Source organism: Talpa europaea (assembly GCF_964194135.1).
Source record: "Talpa europaea genome assembly, chromosome: 15".
In the NCBI taxonomy this organism is placed as follows: Eukaryota; Metazoa; Chordata; class Mammalia; order Eulipotyphla; family Talpidae; genus Talpa; species Talpa europaea.
Window position 1 is genome coordinate 76083405 of NC_140083.1, and position 22525 is coordinate 76105929.

Below are 22525 nucleotides of genomic sequence, written 5' to 3' on the forward strand. Positions count from 1 at the left end.
AAAACCCAAAGACAGTGGTACCGGGACAGGACAGCACAAGGCTTCAGCAACACCAAATGGACAGCCCGCCCTTTGAACTGGCTTCCCAAAGCCCACGGAGTCAGACAAGTCAGACAGGCCAGTTAGCACTGTCTCGTGCCCTCCTGAGTCACCACTCGGTGGGCACAGGGACTTTCTGCTCCGTGAGCCTGGAGTCAAAGTGCAGGCGCAGATGGAGAAGTGGGGTGAGAAGGCACTGGGGGAGGGGGGCAGCACCCATCTGGCCCCTGTGAGCAATTCCTTTACCTGTTTCCACTGGGGGGTGGGAGCAGGGCGACCCTGCCCAGGTAGGCAGCAGGACGGCTGGCTGACCCCACGCTCTTGTGTCGGCTGGGACACACGGGTCAAGCGTGGGTGGGGGACAGGACATAGAGACAAAACAAAATAAAATACATTAATAGAGGAGAAGACACGGAGAAGGTGCTCATGGAGGGCACACATCTATGAGCTGGGAGTGGGGGAGACAGAATCAATTCCTAGAAAGTTACAAAGGAAACAACGCAGCCCCCCAAAACAAAAGCAAATGCAAGAGAAAAGTAGGGAAATAGAAACTAATTATTGTCTCATTATCCTTTCCCCATCTCAATCCTCTGAGCCTAAAATCTCTCCATTCAAAACAAGGAGAACAACCTTCTCTTGCAGGCAAACATCCTAGGATGGAGAGCACACCAGATTTCCTGGCTTGAGGGGTGGGGAGCAGAACCTGGGGCTATGAGAACCAACAGGTAACCCCAAGTGCTCAGCAACATATATGATCATCTTTTTTTTGTGAGCCACAGCATGAAATGACTAGAGGCGAAAATTAATAATCAAGGATGAGATGTGAGTAGTTAACTACGGGGGCCTCCCCTGGTGGCGCAGGCGGTTGAGCGCTGTTCTTTGAAGCTGTCCACAGCCTCTGCAGCGCCGGTTCGATCCCGGCCGGCTGACGAGGGTCCCACATGGTGAGCAGACCTTTCCTGTCTCACCCGCTGCTCCCCTCAGCAGTGTATTTCGTCAGTCTGCCTGTTCTGTTCCCCGCTGTCTATGGTGAATTCTCTCACCCTCCCACGCATCTGGCCTGTACCCCGGCTCTTGTATGAATAAATAAATAAATAAGTCTTAAAAAAAAAAAAGTTAACTACGGCCAGACTCTAAGCACAGTCAGCCTCCCTCCCCCTCCACGGTGTAGAGGAACAATGGTTGATGCGTATGGAGAGGATGAAGAGAGAAAAGCAGGACAAGAATGAGCTTTTCTCCTCCAGATACTCTCTTCAGGTCACCAGGGGGTTTGACAAGAAACTCAGAGGAGCGAGGATACCAGTCCCGGGCACCTTCTCACACAAGAAGCCTTCATGACCTCTACACAAGCAAACAAACAGACAAGAGTCACCACACACCTAAAATGCTCCCACCCAGCAGCTTAGCCTTGACTCATGGGGATGCAAGTCTACAGCCATGAAGAATCTTTAAAATGTTCACACTCTTAACCTAGTTCAAGGACAGACTAGGAAGATCATCTGGAACACATGGAAGAAACTTTAGCACAAGACCGTTTATCTCTGTAATCCTCAGGAAGGAAGAAGAACAAACAAAGGGAGGGGTAAGACAAGCACAGTGTACCTTTGGGTCCCACACAGGGCTCTAAACCAATGTTGCCTTAATTTAACAAACAAACAAAAAAAAGAACAAGAAAAGCACAGCAGACACACATTTTGGAAGATGCCTGTGAAGAGTTTAGGACAACATGGACATATGCCAAAGTTACATAAAAAAGGCAGAAAAGTGTATTATTAAGAATGACCTCAACTATGAAGATAAGAATGCACTAAAAAAATACCTACCAGAAGAAATAGAGAAATATTAAAAGGATTAGAGGTATGTTAGATAATTTTTTTATACTTTTCAGCATTTTCCTCAGTAAGTACGTACTTTTCTAATTTAAGCACATATGTATGTATGTATGTATGTATGTATGTATGTATGTATATATGTGGGCACAGACGTGTGTACAGAGACACAGATACAGACCTAAATAATTTAAATCCCTATGATTTGGGGATACAGACACGCTGGACCTGACTGGTGGAAGGAGGCATCTCTGAAAGCTTATGAGGCGCTTATGACCTGCTCTTGTCTGCCAGGCAGGCGAGGGGAAAACCAGACACAGTCTAAGCCCTCGAGTCTTGGGTATGACCAGCCCATCCCATACACATGGAAATACCCCCCCTTGAATATGGCCTGACCACGCCCGGGGGCTAGGGCATCAGATGGGCTTACCTGTCTCCGCATGCCAGTGGACTGAGGAGGGGCGTTCTCTTCAAATTTGGCCAGCAGCTGGGTTGCCATGTACTTCACTTTGTTCTGGTTGCCGAGGGCCGCGTCCATCCTCCTGTCTGTCAGGGTGCTCACCAGCGTGGGCCGTCCCCCTCTGCAGGCTCGGGGCGCGTCCTCCTGATGAACAGGGACCACCGAAGAACCAGCTTCTGTTAGAGAACCTGTCCGCTCAACAGACACCCTCCCCTCAAACGCCAGTCAGTGTCTGCCACAGTGGCTGGTATTGTTGCTTTAGTCTGAACTTAACAACACTGTTAAAGTTCTAATCTCAAGATGGAGTCAGCCAGACTTCAGTGCAGGGACTGTATAGGAAGACACTTAGAATTAGGCTGGTGTTGTCATACACCAGGAAGCCACTGCCTGCCAACTGTGTGATTCCAAAGAGGCAGGAGAGCCCGTGTGTGTGTGTGTGTGTGTGTGTGTGTGTGTGTCCCTCAAATGTCCTCCAAAACATTAAATGAAGGCAAAAGGCCTCAGAAAAAGTACCCGCCTACAAAAATTCTCATAAAAGATGAAAATGGAAAGATCTAGCAAAAGCGATCTGGAAATTAAGGATTTCAGTGAAAAAAGGCAATTATTAATATAACCATTCTAGCAAGTCACAGGTAATTCTTACCTCTTCTGATTGACTGGTCTTTCTTCTCTTTCCAGCACCATCCAAGTCCTTTTCCTTCTTATCCTGTAGCAAGAAAGGAGAAGCCTGCATTAGGAGTCACTATATCTTGCCATTGGCTTTGCAACTGGTAAAAAGGACTCCTCCAAAATAACACTACATTGCATAGTTGGAAGTTACGAAGAGAGTAGATCTTACAAGTTCTCATAAGAAAAAAATTTTGTGGGGCCTCCCTGGTGGCGCAGGGGGTTGAGCACCGCACTGTAAAGCAGTAGCAACCACTGCAGCATGAGTTCGATCTCTGGCCGGCCAGGGAGCAACACGCATGGTGTGGCAGGCCTCTCCTGCCTCGCCCGCTGCTCCCCTCAGCAGTGTATTTCACTTAGTCTGCCTGTTCTGTTCCCCACTCTGTCTCTGGTGAATCCTCTCACCGCCCCCATCTCTGGCCTGTGCGCCGGCTCTTGTATGCATAAATAAATAAATCTTTAAAAAAAATTTGTAACTATGTGTGGTGAAGTATGTTATCTAGACTTACTGTGGTGAGCATGTCACAAAATATGCACCTATCAAGCCATTATGTGGCATACCTAAAACTTAAGAGTTCTCTGCCGATTTATATTGCAATCAACAAACACGTTCTTCATTTACCTTGGGAGACCGCTTCCGAGAGATGGTCTGTCCCAGTTTACTTAGGAAGGAGATGGGGGATTTAGTGCTGGCTATCAGGACTGCTTTCTCCTCAGCATTCAGTTCCAAGGCATCTGTGAAGAAGAAGAAATATTTTTTGGAGGGACCTCAAAGCACTGACCAGAACAAGCCTCATGTCTGATGGTTCACCCACTCCAGTAAGAACACACAGATCTCAGTAGGAGATCCCACAGAGGAAATGTGACTTGGGTGCTGACACTGACCCTCTTCTTTTCTATGTGCATAAATAAAAATCAACTCTTTTCCCCAATGCACTTTAGTAACAACCCCCTCACCCCCAACTTGATTCTCCCAAGTTGGACCCCACCTGTGAATATTAGTTAAAGCAGAGTGCTGAAGCCTCACCTTTGGAATAGAAATTTCAGGGAGAGAAAGAAATTGGGAGGAGGGGAGTATGGAACACAGGTCACCCATGCACACACTCAGCCTCACACTGGGGAACCCTCTCTGACTGGGTCTATTGATTTGGTAGATTTCTGTTTTAAGAACTGTGTAGCTAATCATGAAAAGCTACAGACATCTCTAAGAGCAAGTGGGCCGGAAGACACTGGAGAATGGTGGCACAGACTCTGTGGACCCCAAGTTTTACTGGCAACATTACTAATTTCAAAATATAAATCAGAACTAGTAATGTAATACTAGCATGTTTTGTTTGCAAACATTGTCAGGATATCACAGTCTAACTACATATGTTATCCTTATTTTACAGCTGGGGAAACTGAGTCACAGGACATTAATAACTTGTCTAAGATTGAACAAGTGGGAGTTCTGGGATGTAAATCCAGGCCAGGTACCATGCTCAACCTTCTTAAGCATGATGCTAAGCTTCCTCCATGGGACAATAAAGGACAAGAGAAATGTTTTTTGTAGCAGCAGGTTGAGGGCCAAGGAAAGATTTTTGGTAAACTTTAAGAAGAAGGAGAAGAAGGAAAAGCCAGAGAGGGGGCAGTTACAGAACAAGGAGAATGGGGCGACTGGGGCGGTGTATCAGAAGCCAGGGGAGGGGGTAGAATTTCAAGAAAAAGGAGACCATTCCGTGGTGCTGAGCAGTGCAGAAGGCACAAGTAGTGAGAAAATAAGCATGTATGGATTTGGGGTTCCTCAGGACTATGGGGAACCACTTAGGCAACAGAAAAAACAGAAGTGGGGATGGGATGCCAGGTGCCAGGAAGCCAAGGCAGACCCCAGCATGAGCCATTTTTTCAAAACGGCTGGGTCTGAGCAATGGAATATGAAGAGGTGGTACAGTCAAGGAAAATAATTTTTAGTAGAAATGATATTTGCATATTTCTAGATTTCGTGAGAATATGAGGGAGAGAATGAGTGGCAGGCTGCAGGGAAGGGGAAACCGACAGAGTCAGGCTGCAGGGACTCGCCCCTGGCCGACCAGCAAGCACAGAGGAAGCACAGGTCTGCTCTTGGTGGCAGCAACTGACAGGGAGGGAAGGAAGCAACGAGACGGGGCAGGGGTACTGGCGCTACCCCGGGTGCTCACCGCTGGAGGGAAGAGAGTCCTTGAACATCTCGTAGAACTGAGTCAGGTACATCACCATGGAGAGCGTGTCAGGCTGCCCCACGGAGGCCATCTCTTTGCCTGTCATGATGGGAGAAATGCCCAGCTCCTTCTCAGCAATGTCAAAGGCCAGCTGGTTATTCTTCTCCACATTTTGCTCATCCAAAGAATCGAAGTCTCTGAGAAACAGGATGGAAAAAATGTATCAAGATGGACTGCTTGTTGCCAAGCCAGAAAACATGACATCCTGGAGTCACCGGCATTTACCAGGCTTTCGGCTCAGACCTAGGTGTCGGGTGTGACTGAAATCTGAGCACAAACCTTTTTATCTCACTTCTCAGTCTCCTTCCGTTTACTAAGGAAGTGTAACTCATCCTCCAGGAGAAGAAATGATTAAAGATCGACCCGTAGAGGAAAAAATCCCTCATTTTCCCAATAGTACAAATTTCTTTAACAACAACAATTAAATAAAACATAAGCTCAAAAATAGGAATGATCTTAAAATGTATTCTTTTGTTCCATATAAAACTAATGTTCAAAAATGCTGTAAATCTTTTTTTTTTTAAGATTTATTTATTTTTATACAAGAACCGGGGTACAGGCCAGATGCGTGGGAGGGTGGGAGGATTCACCGGAGAGAGAGAGGGGGGAACAGAACAGGCAGACTGACGAAATACACTGCTCAGGGGAGCAGCGGACGAGACAGGAGAGGTCTGCTGCGCCATGTGGGTTTCTCCATGGCCGGCCAGGAGTGAACCCGCACTGCAGAGGCTGTGGACAGCTTCACGGTGCTGTACTCAACCACCTGCGCCACCAGGGAGGCCCAAAAGTGCTATAAATCTTATTTGGAGCAGACTGCTTCTACAGGCCTAGGGCGATCACCCACCATGCCCTTTGGACCTGACATACTAATCAGCTCTGGTAACTCTTACTCAGCCTTCTAGTCCAAGGGAAATTCCAAGACCTTCCTAAAAAGATTTTTCCATTGCTGAATTTCCTGAGTTTTCCCAAATATCGTGATTAACAAACATTTCCCACTGTTTCTAGCTCCTTGTATTTAGCCAAGTAAGAGCAACAGATTCTCTTGAGATGATTTCAGATTAATGAACCAGGCCTTATTTTTTTGGTTAACCTATGACTCCACAGCAGTTGTTTGTTTTTTAAATTCCTTTTCTCTGTAGATTAAGTGTATGAAGCCACAGAGGCCTCGTCCCGGATGAAGTCATGGTCGTCTAAACTGCGCCAGATGACCTACTCGCTGTTTTGTGTTCTGCCACGAGAATATTCCCTAGACCTTCTCCCAACAGGCTTCCATCTGTTCTGACAAGAATGTGGCGCCTCTGCCTACCTACTGGATTCCCTTTTGTTGCTTCTGCCTTCAAGTTCCCCACCGGCTTTTCTTTGGGATAGAAATGAGTTGCCTTCTAAAGCACATCTGTGCCATTTTGCATAATCTATGTTATGCTGCTCTCCCTCCTCTGCAAGTGCCCCCCACCTCCTGCTTTTTGGTGGGGGTGAATAAGTCTGCTTTCACTTACCTCTTACCAGCCTTCCCACCTACATGTGAACTAAGGGACAGGAGCAATGCAGGTCACTTGCCTTTATTCAAAAGAACCAGAAATCCCCATTCCTAAATCACACCGTGCAGAACTGTTTTTACTAGCTCTTGCCTCATTCACTTAGAAGTTAATACAAATAGGACTGTGTCTTTTAGGATTCCTAAAGTAATCGTTAAAACAAAACAAACACACAAAAACCGGGCGCTTAGGTGGACCTAGTGAGAAAAGGACAGGCAGCCAAAATAAATCAGCAAGCTCTGCTTCTGTTTCTGAATCTTTCTGTTTGGCTTCCATGGTAACGGAAGCTTATGGGGGAAATCTGAGCGCACAGGTCACTGCAGTTGACCTGAGGCCAGCCTGGTGCACTGATTGTCAGGTGAGTAGACAATGGCCCAAAGAGGAGATGTTGCTGCTACGGGAGGGTAAGGAGAACTGAGTTTTGACAGAGCATGTTTGCAAAATGTGTAGCCCTTAACAAAGAGATATTACCAACACACCGTCATCAATCGGGAAAGGGTTAGTTGTTTTTTGGTTTTCTTGGTAGTGACATACTTGCTTGCAGGCTGCCAAATGTTCTAGCCGGCTTTTCCTTGTGACCAATAGCATTTGAGAGATAGCTGGCTGAAACAAAGACTTCAACCTGGGACCAATCAACAGTTTTCCCTGTGTGAAGTTAATCGGTCCAGGTGGGTATTAAAAGCCAGTTTTTAACCTTCTGAGTGCTGTGAGGCTGAGGTTTGAAAAACTCAGCCAATCATTCCTGGGGTGAGCTACACAATGCTTGGCATACAGAAGTTAAAGTATGGACTAAATCAAAATTAATCCCTGCCTTGTAGAGAAAGTTTCTTACTGGGTGTCTCATTCTAGGAATAAGTGCAGAGTTGGGCTCTTTGATAAGAGGGTAGTTCTGAGATCCTTAGGAAATAGAAATGAAACACAAAGTTTGGTAATGACTTACATCAGATCAGGCCGATACCGATGGATAATGGCACACAGGGCCAGGCCACTCTTCCAGGACATGGTGAGATCTGTCACATTTACCCCTGCGTAGCCATCTGTCTGTCTTTGGCACCAACCCAGCAGTTTGCTCGAACGAGCAATGGACTCTAAAACAACAATAAGATCATTACTGGAAGAGTGGTGACAAGCACATGGATGCAGGATCTTCTCTGTGGTACACATCTCCGGTTTGAAAATTTGCAGAAGGCGGGGACAATACGGTCTTCTCTGCTCTTGCAAAGTAAGCAGCAAGGTGACTGGCATTAGAACAGTGGAATTTTGGATAGATAAGAAATTCACCCAGACCAATTCATGAAGTTAATGTCCATCCTCCTAACAAAATGACAAGTCACAACCAGGCTGGCCTGGACCTTCGTGAAGCCCACCGTGCCTGCAGCACTCACGGATGCTGACCAGACGGAAGAGCGCCACCTACTGACCTGTCACCCGCACTTGCCACAGTTCTAAGATTTCCCTGGACAGCTTGCCTGGCAGTTGGCTGAGGAAGCTCCTTCCCGTCAACTAACATTGGGAGGATTAGATTAGAAAAGGTTCCATTCTATCCAGCGGCACATCAAACCGATAGCCAACAAAGCCTGCCTCTTGTGCTTTCCAAGATATTGAGAAAATTGCCAAGTGAAGAAACTCCATAGGATTACACAGGAACCGCCAGGGACCCCAGATCAGAAAACTCCCCTGGCTAGTCTTGGCACATCTTGGAAAACGGAATATGCAAACATATATTTGGATGCTTTCCAGCGCACTGATATGTCTTCTAAAACATGGCCTTTATAAAAATCCATTTTGCTTTTTCTTTTCTTTTTTTTTTGTTATTTTTAATGTTCATATTTTTTATAAGCATATATTTATTACATCATCCTTCATTTTTGTACAATGTATGATATCCCGTGAAATCTAATCACCAATTCAGCCGTGCTCCATCACCATAGTCCCTTGTGCTCTTCCCACCCCTGTCTTGATCCCTCTCCCTCTCCCTCCCCTACAGAATGTCTCTGGTCTCTGGTTGCCTGTTGCATTTTTTCTTAATTGTACCAGAAGAGCTCTGCAGGAGAATCGGTGAACTCCTGTCGTGTCCAAGGAAGTCTTGCTTCTTTACCTAAAGCAGCTGAAAACATTCAGCCTTACACTAAGTCACTTAATGATCCGAGAATGTAACCATGTGTCATAAAAATCCTCATACATTTAAGTCTCTCACTGACAATGTTTTGTGAAACTATGGAGCATCCCTTCTGGGAAATGTCCTGGCTTCAGAAAGTAACTGTATTCAAAGGTCCCCCCAGTCTGCATGTCCATCCACCTCACACGTTATGGGCAACCTCAACATTCCAGGCTCTGAAATAATACAACAGTGAACAAAGAAAGACACACTCTCTGCTTTCAAGAGGACACCCTAGAGAAAGAAGACGAAAATGTTTTCAACTGCCTGCTGGGTTATCATTCAGCCACCTCGCTATCCCAATAGCAACATCCATTTCAAAATATCCCAAACAGAACTCAACGTTTACCCTCCCGTTTCCTTATTTAGACTACCTGTCTCTTGACTCACAGTGCAAACAAACTGCCAATGCCCACCCAGTCCGGCTCCTTACTCTTCTCTCTTTCACACAACCAATGATGGCAACGACATAATGGCTGCCATGCTGACTGCCCACAGGATGCCAGGCCTGGTAACAAGCACACCACACACATCACAGAATCCTCACGACCACAGAGCGCGGCAGGGACCGGCTTCCCTCATTTCATAGAGGAAGAAACCAAAATTCAAGAGCTGCCAAGCCTCCTGTTGAAGTCACTCACTTCATAAATGGCAAAACTTGGACTAGGACCAGCTGCATCTGGCTCCACAGCCAGAGCTAGAGGTTCTAACTGCACTCCACTGCCTTCTCCCTTCTGGCATCAACACCATGGTCAGCTGCCACCCTGACCACGGCAGGGCACTGCCAGCCTCCTGCCCCTGGCCCTTTCTTCCATCACTTCGTCTCAAGCGTCACTCTCCTTCGTAAAAAACCTTCGGGAGTCCTTCGAAGCACACAAAATAAGAAACAGTTTTTTATTTCAAGAGCCGTATTTTTGGCAAGGTCGCAGCCACCCTCACAAGCCTCAGTTGTCATGTGTGCCATGTGCTCTGCGACTTCTCTACAACAGCTGTAGCTCATTTATCTTTGAGCCCTATCACACCTCAAACCAAGGTTTCTCAGCTCTGGTATCTCTGATGCTTCTGGCTGGGGAGCTCTTTGTCGTGGGGCACTGACGTGTGCACTGTAGGAGGTCAGCAGCACCCCTGTGTGCCGGGAGCACCCTCCCAGCTCATGGCAGTCAAAAACGCCTTCAGACACCACCACATGTCACTTGGGGGGCAAAGTCACCGCTAGTCAAAAACCGCCGCCTCAGATAAAGTTGTGCAGGCCAAGAGATCAAATTTGGGGTAAGTAGAGGTTCTTCTGGAACAGGTTACCTGCATTTCAAAAAAACATTACCAAACTCACCGTTGCGAGTCAGCTTTGGGGTAGTTCGAGAATTCACCAGGTTCTCCATTTCCAGATGAATATCTTTTGTTTCTCCAGTATCATATAAATGGCGCACCTGGTAGCAAGGTAAGAAGCCACAGAGAAGGAAAATCAATACCAAGTAACAAAGACCCACGTGAGAGCAGAATAACCACGATGCAAGACTGGGCCAGCAGGTTGGGCAACGTGTAGGCTGAAGCAATGTCGACGGCCTTTCAATCCTTCCAGAACGTGGTGGGCTTACATATGAACATTTGAACTCTGAGAAGACCTTGGTCACAAGGTCCCTAGGATCATCTGCCGGACCCTTTACGCTGTCCAGCAACAGCCATGGAGGCCTCTGCACCGAGCACACACAACACACGGGCCTAAGGCTTCCAAACTTCAGGTAAAAAGTGAATAAAAAATGTATGTTGAATGAGCTGCTCTCTCAAAACTATTGGGCTCTTTGGGATCATTACGCTTAGTGAAAATGTCATTCTCGACACAGAAATAAGGTTTTAGACATTCTGAGAAGAACGCGGTAGTACAAAAGTGACCCATAATATCTTCTACTCCTATCTTTCAAGTGAACCATCTCATTTTTACATGTCCTTGGATTATGGAAAAGTGCTGTGTGTCTGTTTGGTATTAATCAACAAGTTTCAATATTTCAAGTCAGATGTATCCCGAAAATGGGCCCAGATGAAGACAATGCAAACTCTTACCTGGCTTGGCCGGAGGAAGTTGACGTTAATATTGGGGTATCTGGTGACAGGGTCAATGCTGTATTGGCTGAAGTTTTTACTCACATTCTCAGGGGTGGTCTGAGGCAGCAGCCGATAAATGCTTTCCCTGCAACGACACGCCAGGTGCATTCATGGCGCCATCAACATCTCCCTCACCTTTGGCAGTATTTCTAGTTTCTGATAAGCCCCAACGACCCAAGGCTATGAGAAATCCTCCTCCTCGACAGGTTTCCTCCAAGACTACATCAGCCCTTGCTTTCCAATCTCACCAGCTCAGTAATTCCACAGGCCCTGGACGAGCTACTAATCAGCAAGAACAAGCATCGCTGTGGGGTAGGGGTAAATGTCTCACACTGATTTAAAAGGCAAATGGTGCACTGTTGTGTCTTTTCAAGTGAGCCAATATGTAGTGTTTAAGAAAATCACAGATGGGAAAAGAACTCGCCGCTAAATTTACCCAGGGTCTCTCAAGTAGCAGACTTACACTATCAACCACCACTTTTATCAAGGAAAATTTGTTTCTCTAGTTCTTCTGGCTGAGGCATTTGCTCTTCATCAGCCAGCAAATCCTCGGATGTGCAATTCATTTGCGATGATCTATTTCAAAATATCTAACATTTGGGAGTTTGAGAAATGTTTACAAGCAGCTTTAGTGGTTTCTGTGCATTCAAATCACTTTGGATTTCTTCTGTTAGTGTACCTCAGCCACTATGCTGATGTCAGTAGTAGAGGTCTTTCTAGTTGAAGGAAAAGAGGACTTAATTTGCTATTTACATGTATCTATACCTGTCAGAGAGGAATCAGGTGTCAAGCTTCAGTGGTACAGAGAGATTCAGACAAATTTCATTAAGACAGGAAAGGCCAGATACTTATTCTGTGACCTTATGACCTTAAGAATAAGTATCTTGCCTTTCCTGTCTTAATTCCGAAAATATTTTTAATTAAGAAGGAAGAACGAACCTGCAGTCTGCCACACAAGTAACACCTTTGTCACTATTCCCCATATTCTCCCAGAAAGGACGCCCGGGTTACCTCTCGGCCAGGACTTCCAAGGGGCTTGTCCCTAGAGACCAGCTTCGGACCATCCAGGCAGAATCCATGGCAGCGAGAAAGCCCCGAGCGATTCCTGTTCCCATTGGCCAAAAAGGCTACACAGGGGAAAGAAAGCAAATAGTTCAATTACCTTTCAAAAGAGGGAAACTAAACTAAGGAACAAGGAAAGAGTTTGCTGTTGAGAGTTGTTCTTGGCAAGTGTTCAGACACCGGGCTTCTCTGCTTCAAACTGGTGGAGAGGTAAGTCAGCGGTGCACCTCTGCCCGCCTACTTAGCAAGGCTGGGGTCCCGGCTGGAGCCTCGTCTCCCCCACTTCGGAATGTGACTCTGTGGCGGGGTGCGTGGATGCTGTACAACATGGAAGATGTTCACCCCACAACCCAGACTGCTTGACTCCACAATACTCACCTCTAGGAGGCTGTCCCCAACCAGTGCCACCAACAGCTGATGTCCATTCTGCTCCCGCACCAGGGCTGCGTTCTCAGAGGCGTACATACATGTGAAGTCGAACATGGCCACGTCGGGTTGCCCGTAGTGATTGATGGCAAAATCCAGGGACGGTAGCTGCTGCTGAGTGGAGAAGTCGGCCGCCTCCCTGGCGTAGTTCAGCAGAGCCTCCTGGTCCACATTCTCTCGGGAGAGCAAGAGCTCTGTGTCGGCATAGTCCTGTCTCCAGAGAGAGAGGAGGCTTGAGATGGAAACGCCCCGGTCCAGACACAGGCCTCACCGGCCGGAGCCACACCACGCACGCCAAGAGAGCCGGTTCCAGCCACTCCCTTCCCCTAACATTTCCTCACACCCCAAGAGCAGGTCTCCTTCACAGATGAGCAGTCCTGACTTCTCACTTACGTGGAGTAAGTCACTACTTCAATCCTGTCTAATCCAGCTCGCAGAGTAGTTCTGAATATCAGATAAAATAATTTACGCGATGGCATTTTGTAATCTGAAAGGCATTTTACAGTTTGCGTTATTATTGGCAATCACTAGTTTCTGGGTGGCAAATAGCTTTGGACAACTGGGACAGCATGAAGGCACTCAACCCTGTTTACGGCAGCAAACCCATAGCAAGGTCCCAAAAGCTTCTGTGCCAGAAAGACATGGAGGTGGGAACAAGGATAGTCCAGGAGGCTGGGAAAAATATACTAAAAGTGGATCAAAGGTTTTCAAAATAATACATAAGATTCTGAAAGGCTTCACAGAAACCCACCAACAAAGACAAACACTGATGAGAGAAAAAGGGCTCTCCACAAGAAGGACTAGAAACTTCTCTGTTTCGGAGGTTCCTGGCATACGGAGCCAAGTTTTTATTCTCCTGAAGTGGGGCCTAAAGTTTCAAGAGCCTCTGATGGTACTTCCAGCTACCACTACAAGATGTTAAAAGCCAAAAACACAAACACTCAAGCTGGTCCTGGACATAGCGTTTGCTCAGCACTAAGTGGCCACAGTGGGGTCAGTACCTAGTGGCATACACAGACGGCAGGCCCTGCTCTCCTCAAATCCATCAATACATAAAGAAAAGTAAATCAGGTCTTGAAGCCTAGATTGTTCCTCCTTAATTTTAATTGGTAACCATAATTCTAAGATGGTAGCTTAGAGCCTTAACTTAATGCTAAGACAAGCCAGCTAATTCATTTGCTATTCTTTTTGAGAGCAACATAACAGCCCCAGATCATTAACAAATCAATTTTATCAAGCATCCAATCAGATATCTCTTGCTTGTGCTTTGGCAGAAAGGGCTGAGCAAATTGCTTTGTACCGTTTTTCCTTCTACATATAAAGGACCACGAGACTGAGAATCATACAAGGTATGGGGGTGCAAAGGAGGCTGGGCCTCGCCACGTGCCCATCAGCCCGCCCCCCACACCACTCCCAGATAAGGCAACAGTGTAATTCAGGCTAAAGGGACTTGATTCATCAGCATCTGCAGAGACAAAGGACACCCTGAGTCAGTTAAGCGTGGCTGGTGGGAACTGTTATTGGCCTGAGTCAGCACAACTGGCGCCTCCTAGTAGGCTTCTTGTCACATGGGGACAGTAATTCTCATATTCAGGCTCAGTAGGACTTGAGAAACCCGCTGTCAGGAGCCCTTCCTTTCAGAGCCGTCCACACTATGAGTCTGATTCCATATTGCAGATCATTATCTCAGGGAAAGTCACATGGTTAGTCACAAGGACTGAGTTGGACCAGGCTAAGGACAGGAAGCCCTTATTGTTAGCTCATAAGGGGGAGTCTAAGCATACCCTGAGGCAGAGTGCTCCCACACCCCCACCTATGTGAGCCAAATCTGCAATAAAATCAGAACCACCGTCAGGTTCCCATAAACACCAATAATCACTTCTTAGTCCAACCCCCTTCCCTGCATCACACCCTCCCAAAAGAGGACCCATTATCCAGCCAATAACAGGGCATACATGGAATTCACAATAACCACAAACTACCGTCCCTAAGACTAAACTGAGTATTTACGCATGAAATGGTATCTGCAACTTGCTTTGAAACAATCCAAAGGCAGGAGTGGGGAGGGGGTTGGGGAGCTGAAACGATACTGGCCATGTATTCATAATTGTTAAAACTAGGTAACAGGCACACGAGGGCTTGTATAATTCTCTCCACTTCTGTATACATTAGAAATTCTCAATAATAATTTTTTTTTTTTAAGTTAAATAACATTAGAGTATGCTCTCAGGAGAGGCGTTAGGTGCTCATTTTCATTCCTTTGCAGGAAGAACTGATCAGATAATAGCGATCTTTCTCCTGGTGATCACATTAACCTGTACAGCACAAGAGAGAGGTCTGGAAGAAATCCATTGCTCACATGGAGTATCACCCCTTTGTCTAGTAGACTCTGCTTTTTGGCCGTCATCACGAAATAGTGCGTGTCATCTTTGTAGTAGACAATGTTCTCCAAATCAATACCTGCAACCAGAAAAGAAACTTGAGTATGTAAGTAGCTGAGATGAAGGGATATTAGGGCAGCCAGAAAGCCTGTATGTGGGTCCAAAGAGACTGGGGTTGTACAACTCCATGTAGAGAAAAAGAAAATAAAAAAGATGTCAGAGCCCAGATTCTCACTTTCTGCATTCAGTTGATGAAAAGGAGAGCTTTGTTTCCCCTTGCACTGCAATATGATCAGTCGACACGCAAGTCACCCTAATGGTGATCAGCAGTAGGCAGACATCTGCGGATGACAAGACTAACTTCTAGCAAGAGGATTCGGGTTAGTTCTCAAGCTAAAACCTCTGCCAGTTCACTCAAGGAAGCTGAGCGAAGAACAGGAGAGACAACTAGATGCTGGAAACCTAGAGTGAAGTACTGACTTTTTAATTCTACTCATCTAAAAAAAAAAGATGTAATGGAAAGAAATCACATTGTAGAAAATGGAGCATTGGAATTTCCTGCACATTTATTCAAAAGCTATCACACCACCACCTCATTCCTACCCAGCACGCGGCTACCTGTGAGCCCACAGTGGGGCTCAGGGAGACTATGGCCTCGGGGCCTAGAGTCAGGTGCTGAGTAAACCGGAGGACTACCAGCCAACAGCGCAGTGCACCAAGCACCCCCATAAGGCCAGAGCGTAAAGGAAGGGGATGATGAGGATTAGAAGAAGGCAGAAATGACACTTCAGAGCAAATAAGAAAATAACCAAATCCAGAGCGTCCCAGTCACCGCGGCGAGAACAAGGAACACCAGAGGCAGAGATAAGCTGCCTGGGAAGCATTACGCCAAGGACAAAATATGGGAGCAAAGAGAAAAGTAGAGGGGTGGACGATACACAATAATCCCAAATGCCTCCCGCCCTACCAGGCCCTCCAAGAGAAAAATCAAGAGGTTATTTAAATTTCTTCCTCATTGCTTTAGGGGCATCTACACCAACCTGTGGCTTCCCTTAGTTCCTGGAAAAATTTTTGGTTGAATATAAAAGCCACACCACTGATCTCTTCCACTTTGGCTTCTGCTGTTGTATTTCGGTTAATAAAATTCGCTGTGATAGCAATGGCCAGTTTGCCACGAAATTCTTTGCGACGAAATCCTGGAAGGAAAGAAATGTTCAGAGGTGGCAAGAGTTGGCCAGAAGGAAGATCACTTCAAGCAAGAGGGAGTGTTGATGAAGACAGAAGGGAATGTGGGAGTAGGAATGGATGGGAAGATTTTAGGGTAGCTCTCTCTACCTACTTACCTAAGAACAATTCAGGAAGGGAGGCGGGTAGGGCTCCTCGTGCACTAACAATTTGAAATCTGACTAACCAGGCGATTACTCAGCACTAGGGATTCCATCCTGTTCATGGATGTTTAGATTTAATCTTGCAGTGCTAACCTCAAAGTAGAGCTTGTCTCCTAGTGTCCTAACAAGGGTGCTGTGTAGGACGTAACTGGAGTCCCAGTTGGCCAGGTGGGAGCGGGCCTGCCATTGAGTTAGAGTCGGCAGAACACACACTAGCAGATTCTTAGGAGCGGGGACACAGAGAGCGAAGACAGACACATCCCAGCTTGGGCGAGGGCCACTTTTCACTCTGCTATGAACCAGGCAAAAGAGCAGAGGTAAGTATACCTTCCAAGGTGTTCCGACGGCCATCCCCTCCAATGATCACTTCAAATTCATATTCTGACACAGGGTGGGTCTTGGGGTGCACCAGTGCCCGCCAACCTATCCCTGGGAAACAAAGTGAAAATGAAGGTCATTACCCTAGCCACATTCAGATATCTGAGACCTCGCTACATACTCAAGTAGGCATAGCGCACAAGGCCAAGTCAAAAAGAATGTGGTACAAGCCACAGAAAGAAAGAAGCCTTGAAGGCAACTCACAGGGGAATGTTCCCCACCACTATAGGTTGGTTCCTCTAGTTTTCTCCCTGCACCTCATCTCTTCTCAACCGTTCCATGCCCTTTTGCCCCTCCTTCAACTCACGTGTAACCCAACTCACGTTCATTTTCCTGGTCCTCGGGAGGCTGTACAAGTCCTTGGAATTCTACGTTGACATGGATTTCGATGCCTAGGATCAAAGCTACTTTCAAAAGTATTAATTGAAGCTGACGGATACCTGGGGAACACAAGGACGATACCAGTGAGGGCTCTGACACGCTGGCACGAGTTGGCAGGCAATGCTCAGCTTCCCACCTGGCCAGCTACACAGAGTTGACCAGATTCTCAAAGCCTCCTGGAGAGGAGACATTTCCAAGTACAACCTAGAATTTCTTGTTTTCTTTTTTAAAGGAAAACACAATTTGGTGGAAGAGATATTCTAGAGACACACAAGGCCACTTCTACCTCTTGGGTTAGGTATTCAAAACAACCAAAAGCTTTGAGACAATAGGATTCTCCTGTCCATCTTACCCAGATTCAGCCAGGACCACCATTATTTACCCGGATCCGCATCCTGCTAGGACATGGCACTGACACAGCCTGCGGAAGACAGGCACCAGGGGTGTGCCTTCTGGTGTGCTAAGCAGGGCTGACTGCTTGCTGAGATCCCACAGAAGCTCTCCTTTATCCTGCTACCTCACTGATCTTCACACATTCTTATAGGGAGAAACAGGGAAATCTCAATCCAACCTTAGTTTCTTTTAGAAACTAACCAACCTGTGTCTTTCAGAAACTAACCAACCTTGTGTCTTTTAGAAACTAAAACTCCAAGTGATTGAAAAATCTTGCTCATTATCATAATGAGATTTATTTATTAATTTGCTGTCCAGGGAGTACCCATCAGGTGCCCAACCTGGCAGCACCCCAAGCACACTGAGATGAAAATCTAGTCCCTGATCTAGCAGATCTAAAACCAATCATGCCACATATTAGGCAGACAAATGACTGAATTACTGACCTTTGGTCTTCTCTTAAAACCAGTCTTACCTGCAGCCCAAGACTAAATTGCTGGGAGTGCATGCAAATCCTCTAAGTCACCGCAGCTTTTTTCCCCAGCTCACCACCATAATCACTACCTTTCTGAGTCACACTCCCAAGGACTCACTAAATCCCATGCTAGCACATACTTTATATCTACAGGCCATGGGTTCTAGGATGCTTTACACATTACAGGCTGGCAGCTGGGCAGAGCCCTTCTTCTGCCAGTGGAATGTGGCAGCTATCAGCCAATGTTTGATAAATTAGCACAACAGCTTCGAACAGCACAAGTTTCTGCAGTGGAAATGTATTTACAGGGCATATCTGGGGGAGCTCAGGGGAAAGTTCCTTGGAAAGGTTTCCCTGGAATCATTAATGATGATCAATAAACAAGGCTTCAGCTTCATAATACAGACACAGTCTACACTGAATTGCTTTTTGGCTAGGCCACTTAGCAGTCATGCAAACAAAACCACTGTTTGCATTAACTCTATGGGAGCTTGCGAAAACACAGGCCCAAGATTAGCCTGGAGAGGACAAGAGTGCAGCAAGTGTGTCCTGGCGGAAGGCCTCTCAAGAACCACCTAAACAGAGGAATTCCATTATTTACTGACTTGCCTCTCATGACCAAACTAGAAATCTAGTTCTTCTCTAAGTGTGGTTTCCCTAGAAGTGTGCCCCATAGCATTTTGTTCTGCCTTTAATAGAGTTGTCTATCACATTACAGTGAGCCTGTGCTTCCTCACTGGGCTCAGCCACCACAGGGTCAACGACCAAGTTGGCAGTCTCTTCCCTAGCCTGGCCCTGAGGCCTATTCCACTCACTGCAAGAGCTCAGTTAGAATCCAAGACCTAAGTTAGGAATCCTTAAGCAACACTCACTTCACTGGAGACCCACTTGTAGCTACAGAAATGATTTTGATTCCAGCAGAGTTTCTTTAATATATAGTAGATACTAATGATATCAGAGTGTAACTTCCTCAGATAATCTGCCTGTCTCTTTCTTCTGAACAAGAAGGTAGGGGGTGGGGTGGGTTCAAGACGAGAGCTGGTTTTACTTACTGATATGGTCAATGGCTCCGGCACAGAACTTGCCATAGAACTTCTTGGCACCCAGACCTCGCAGATCATGAATGGTGAATGGCCAGAGATGCAAGACATTGTTTCGGGAGAAGGCATCTCGCTTCTCAATGACGACCACCTTGGCTCCCAATAAGGATAAATCAATGGCTGTGCGGAGACCACAGGGGCCAGCTCCGATGATGAGACACTGAAAAACACAGTGGCTTTCAAGGCAAAGGCAGCACCTCTTGAGGAAACTCACATTTCTTTAAATGTTTCAAGATCTCACAAACATCATCCCCTGAGATTCCTAAATAGGGCTATTCTTCCTACCACCAAGAAATCTTTAAACCCATCTGGGTGATGGTAGGACACCTGCGATGACTTGAGAGAAAAGCTAGTGATTGTTATGGATTAAAAAAAGACTCTGAATTGTGAGGGCTGGGCCTGAACCAAGCACATGTTCACCCTGGGTGCCTGGTAAGGCATGCAGGTCATGACATGTTGACATGGGTTATCATGTCAACAATGATTTGAAAATCATACCTCATCTTTGGTCAGGAGGAGAGGCCTTTTGGAAGGCTTCTAAGTCAAGCAGATTTCTAAGGAGACACAGTTTAGTAAATACACAAGCCAGGCAAGCTTGAGAGGCCTGCAGTGGGTCTACTTCTCAAATGACTACTTGGAGGCAACTTTGACTTTCAAGAGTCAAAGTTTTGTATGCTAAACAGAGTTCTAAAATCACCAACTTTGGATGCAAAGTCCTGGGAAATGATCTTGAAGATCTATACACCAGCAAAGAATTTCTTGAATTTTGCTGATGAATAGCTACCCAAATGCAAACCCCACTAGGCATATCTGTAGATATGCACTGACTGGGCAAATCAGAACTCATGAAAGAGCGTTAATATTATAGTCATAAAATCAGCTGCAACTTCATTTCCCTGCTTTTCCCAAACTTCTCACAGAGGTGATCGTCCATGGGAAGAAGGCAGGCAATGTTCTGCTCCTACCCCATGTCCTGACATCTCCCCTGGTGCAGGGGAGGACACCCCAGGCCTTTGCCCAGGCTTATCTGTTTCATGGAAACTCTCTGCGGTGGTGGGAGAATTATGGGGACTGTATCTGAGGAGAAAAATCAAATATAGTACAAAAATGAGTAATGATGTAAGAAAATAAAAAAGGAAGGAAAGAGAGAGAGAGAGAGAAAAAAAAAGAAACTCTAGCAATACTTTGGTTCACACCACCCTTCTTATCAAAAACAGACCTTTGGAACAGGGTGGAGAGCAGTCTGAGGCCTGTGGTGGAGAGCCAAGTTGGCAAGCACTATCTATACCTTAGCGGTTAGTAAGTGTGGGATGATGACCCGGTGAAGATGATTCGTCAAGCACCGCAAAGCCACGTTCAGACAGGATGGGAACAGGGCTGGAATATTTGCTAAATGACCTGCGTTCTCTTAAGGTGAGATTCAAAATAGTCTTGGCCAAATAAAAAACCTCCTCTACAACTGGACTTCAGGGCTGTTCCTAAATAGGCGAAACCCTGATTGTTCACTATGTGACACATGAGAACCACCCGAGTCGGGTCTGGCACATGGGACACACTGCATATGCGTGACGGTCCATCAAATGAGCAGAGCAACTGGATCCGGATCCACACGTTTCCACTAGGCACACGCTTGACTTTCTGTACCGGGCTGGGGCTGGACTCTGCCTCGTCCTCACCCTGTCTGCCTCCTTTTTCCTGGGTCTACTTCCTTTTCACTGGCCACAAGGCCTGCAGAGGGGGGTCAAACCCTTACCTTGGTGTTTGTGCACGCTTTTCCCTTTTTGTAGTCTTTGTGGCTGCCCCGTTTGTCCAACTTTGCCCAGAGAGCTTTAGCTTTCCAATAGTTCAACTTGGACTTGAGCTTGTGATAGAAGGAGCGGTAATCTTTAGGTTTCAGTTCCAGGTGGTCGCAGAGCTCTTGGAAGGCCTTGAGGGTCCCCTTGCAGGTGGTGGCCTGCACAAACCGGTCGAAGAGGACATGAGCGTGATTGGTCGTCTCGGCCTTACTCTCCTCCATGCTTCCCTCTGCTCAGCGACCTCCCAGGCAAAGGAGGCACTGGGACAGCTGTTGATCCACCTGACACTGTCACATTAATCTAAGAAAGAGAAAGAGGAAAGAATGGTCAGCAAATCCAAACTTAAGTCTATCAGTTTTCAACAGCTGTAATTCCTTTCCAGAGTGGAGTTCCTCGGTGCTGGCGTCACCCATTCAACGCCCGGGCACTGCCTGTCTTCAATACGCCACCCGCTTTCCTGGAGGTGGTAAGATGAGTAAGACAGAGTCTGCTTTCAAGGATCTTATCTGTGAGTGTAGGACAGGCTGTTAGACTCGTGAACAGAATGCTAAATGCCCTAGACTAAGTGACCTGAGAGGGAGAGGCACAGGGACATGGGGGACAGAGAGGCGTCTGCTGGACCGCAGTAAGGCGGAGTTCTTGTGCAAGATGAACCATGGGGAGTGGTAGCCAGGCAGAGAAGGGGCAAGACAAAGAACAGGCAGAAAACAGGGAGGCCTGCGAGGGGCACGCAAGAGTGAGTCACAAGCCCCAGGTTTGCAGCTCAGGCCCCTGAGTGAATGGAGAACAAGACAACAGTTGGAACCAAAACTTATCTGTGAGGGGGGATGGAACCGTATCCCATTTGCACTGTCTGGGATGCTCATGAGGCAGGCCTCGGGCTTAGGGGAACAACTGGGGACTCAGCCCCAGATGTGGGAGTGGCCAGCAGAGAAGTGGTGGCTGAGCCTATGAAAGCAGGTCCCACAGGGGAGTCCACGGGAAGAGAAGAGCGTGAGGCTCAGCAACCCGCAGGGGCTGGCAGAGAAAGACGCCACAGCCCTGTGAGGTGCGGAGGTGTGAGGGCTGCAGAGAACCGAAGGGACGGGCCAGAGACGCCAAGCCACCAAGTGCAGAACTCTCAAGGTCAGCAAGGGCTTAAGGTCTGAAAAAGGGCTACCCCTGCACACAGCAGCGCACGGCAGGGCGGGAGGTCTCACAGCCGCTCCCTTTGGCTCCCAAATCCAGGTAACAGCAATGATGACGCCCGTACCGTGCACTTGGCCAGACCCTACGCCCCTCCACCCTCCGTCTGCTGGACAGCTCCGACACGGGAGCAGCCCCTGTGCGGTCCTTTATCCGCTCACCCCCTGGCTGTGCCATCGTCTCTGTTCTGCGTTTTCTTGCTCCTCGCTGCTTAGAGGGAGGAGGCAAAGGGCCAGACACCAGACGAAGCCCCGGGAGAACTGAGAAGCAGAGAAGGGTAAGAGACAAGCACTAACTTGGCTTTGAGCCCACACGTGTCAGGCACTGGTTGCGCGACCCTGTGCCTCACTCTGCCTCAGTAGCCTCAATTTTCCCTTGTGTAGGACAAGGAGGCGAGGCTGGATGATCTCTACAGCTCCCCCAGTGTGGAGTTCTGTGAGGGGAGCGCTGAGGAAGTCCTGGCAGTCACAGCTCCTGGAGCGCGTCAGGATGGTCTGTCACAAATTAACCCTAGCGTGGCAGACACGGTGTCACCG

General features: G+C 47.2%; 1 protein-coding gene across 6 annotated transcripts in view; it reads right to left on the reverse strand.

The window, feature by feature from the left end:
- MICAL3 (microtubule associated monooxygenase, calponin and LIM domain containing 3) overlaps positions 1 to 21025 on the reverse strand; it is a gene marked incomplete at both ends in the record, with an annotated part of 95746 nt that extends 74721 nt beyond the window's left edge. For 4 of the 6 annotated variants that reach the window (XM_084255250.1, XM_084255249.1, XM_084255248.1 and 1 more), the window contains 16 exons: positions 286 to 369; positions 2299 to 2472; positions 2972 to 3034; positions 3617 to 3729; positions 5172 to 5368; positions 7707 to 7854; positions 10255 to 10351; positions 10983 to 11109; positions 12036 to 12151; positions 12465 to 12722; positions 14872 to 14972; positions 15934 to 16089; positions 16609 to 16710; positions 16983 to 17099; positions 18961 to 19168; positions 20762 to 21025. In XM_084255250.1, coding sequence (XP_084111376.1) covers positions 286 to 369; positions 2299 to 2472; positions 2972 to 3034; positions 3617 to 3729; positions 5172 to 5368; positions 7707 to 7854; positions 10255 to 10351; positions 10983 to 11109; positions 12036 to 12151; positions 12465 to 12722; positions 14872 to 14972; positions 15934 to 16089; positions 16609 to 16710; positions 16983 to 17099; positions 18961 to 19168; positions 20762 to 21025 — 2325 coding nt within the window. The remainder of the gene's footprint in view (positions 1 to 285; positions 370 to 2298; positions 2473 to 2971; positions 3035 to 3616; positions 3730 to 5171; positions 5369 to 7706; positions 7855 to 10254; positions 10352 to 10982; positions 11110 to 12035; positions 12152 to 12464; positions 12723 to 14871; positions 14973 to 15933; positions 16090 to 16608; positions 16711 to 16982; positions 17100 to 18960; positions 19169 to 20761) is intronic. The other 2 variants (XM_084255251.1, XM_084255253.1) reach the window with 1 other exon arrangement.
- Positions 21026 to 22525: the final 1500 nt, after the last annotated feature.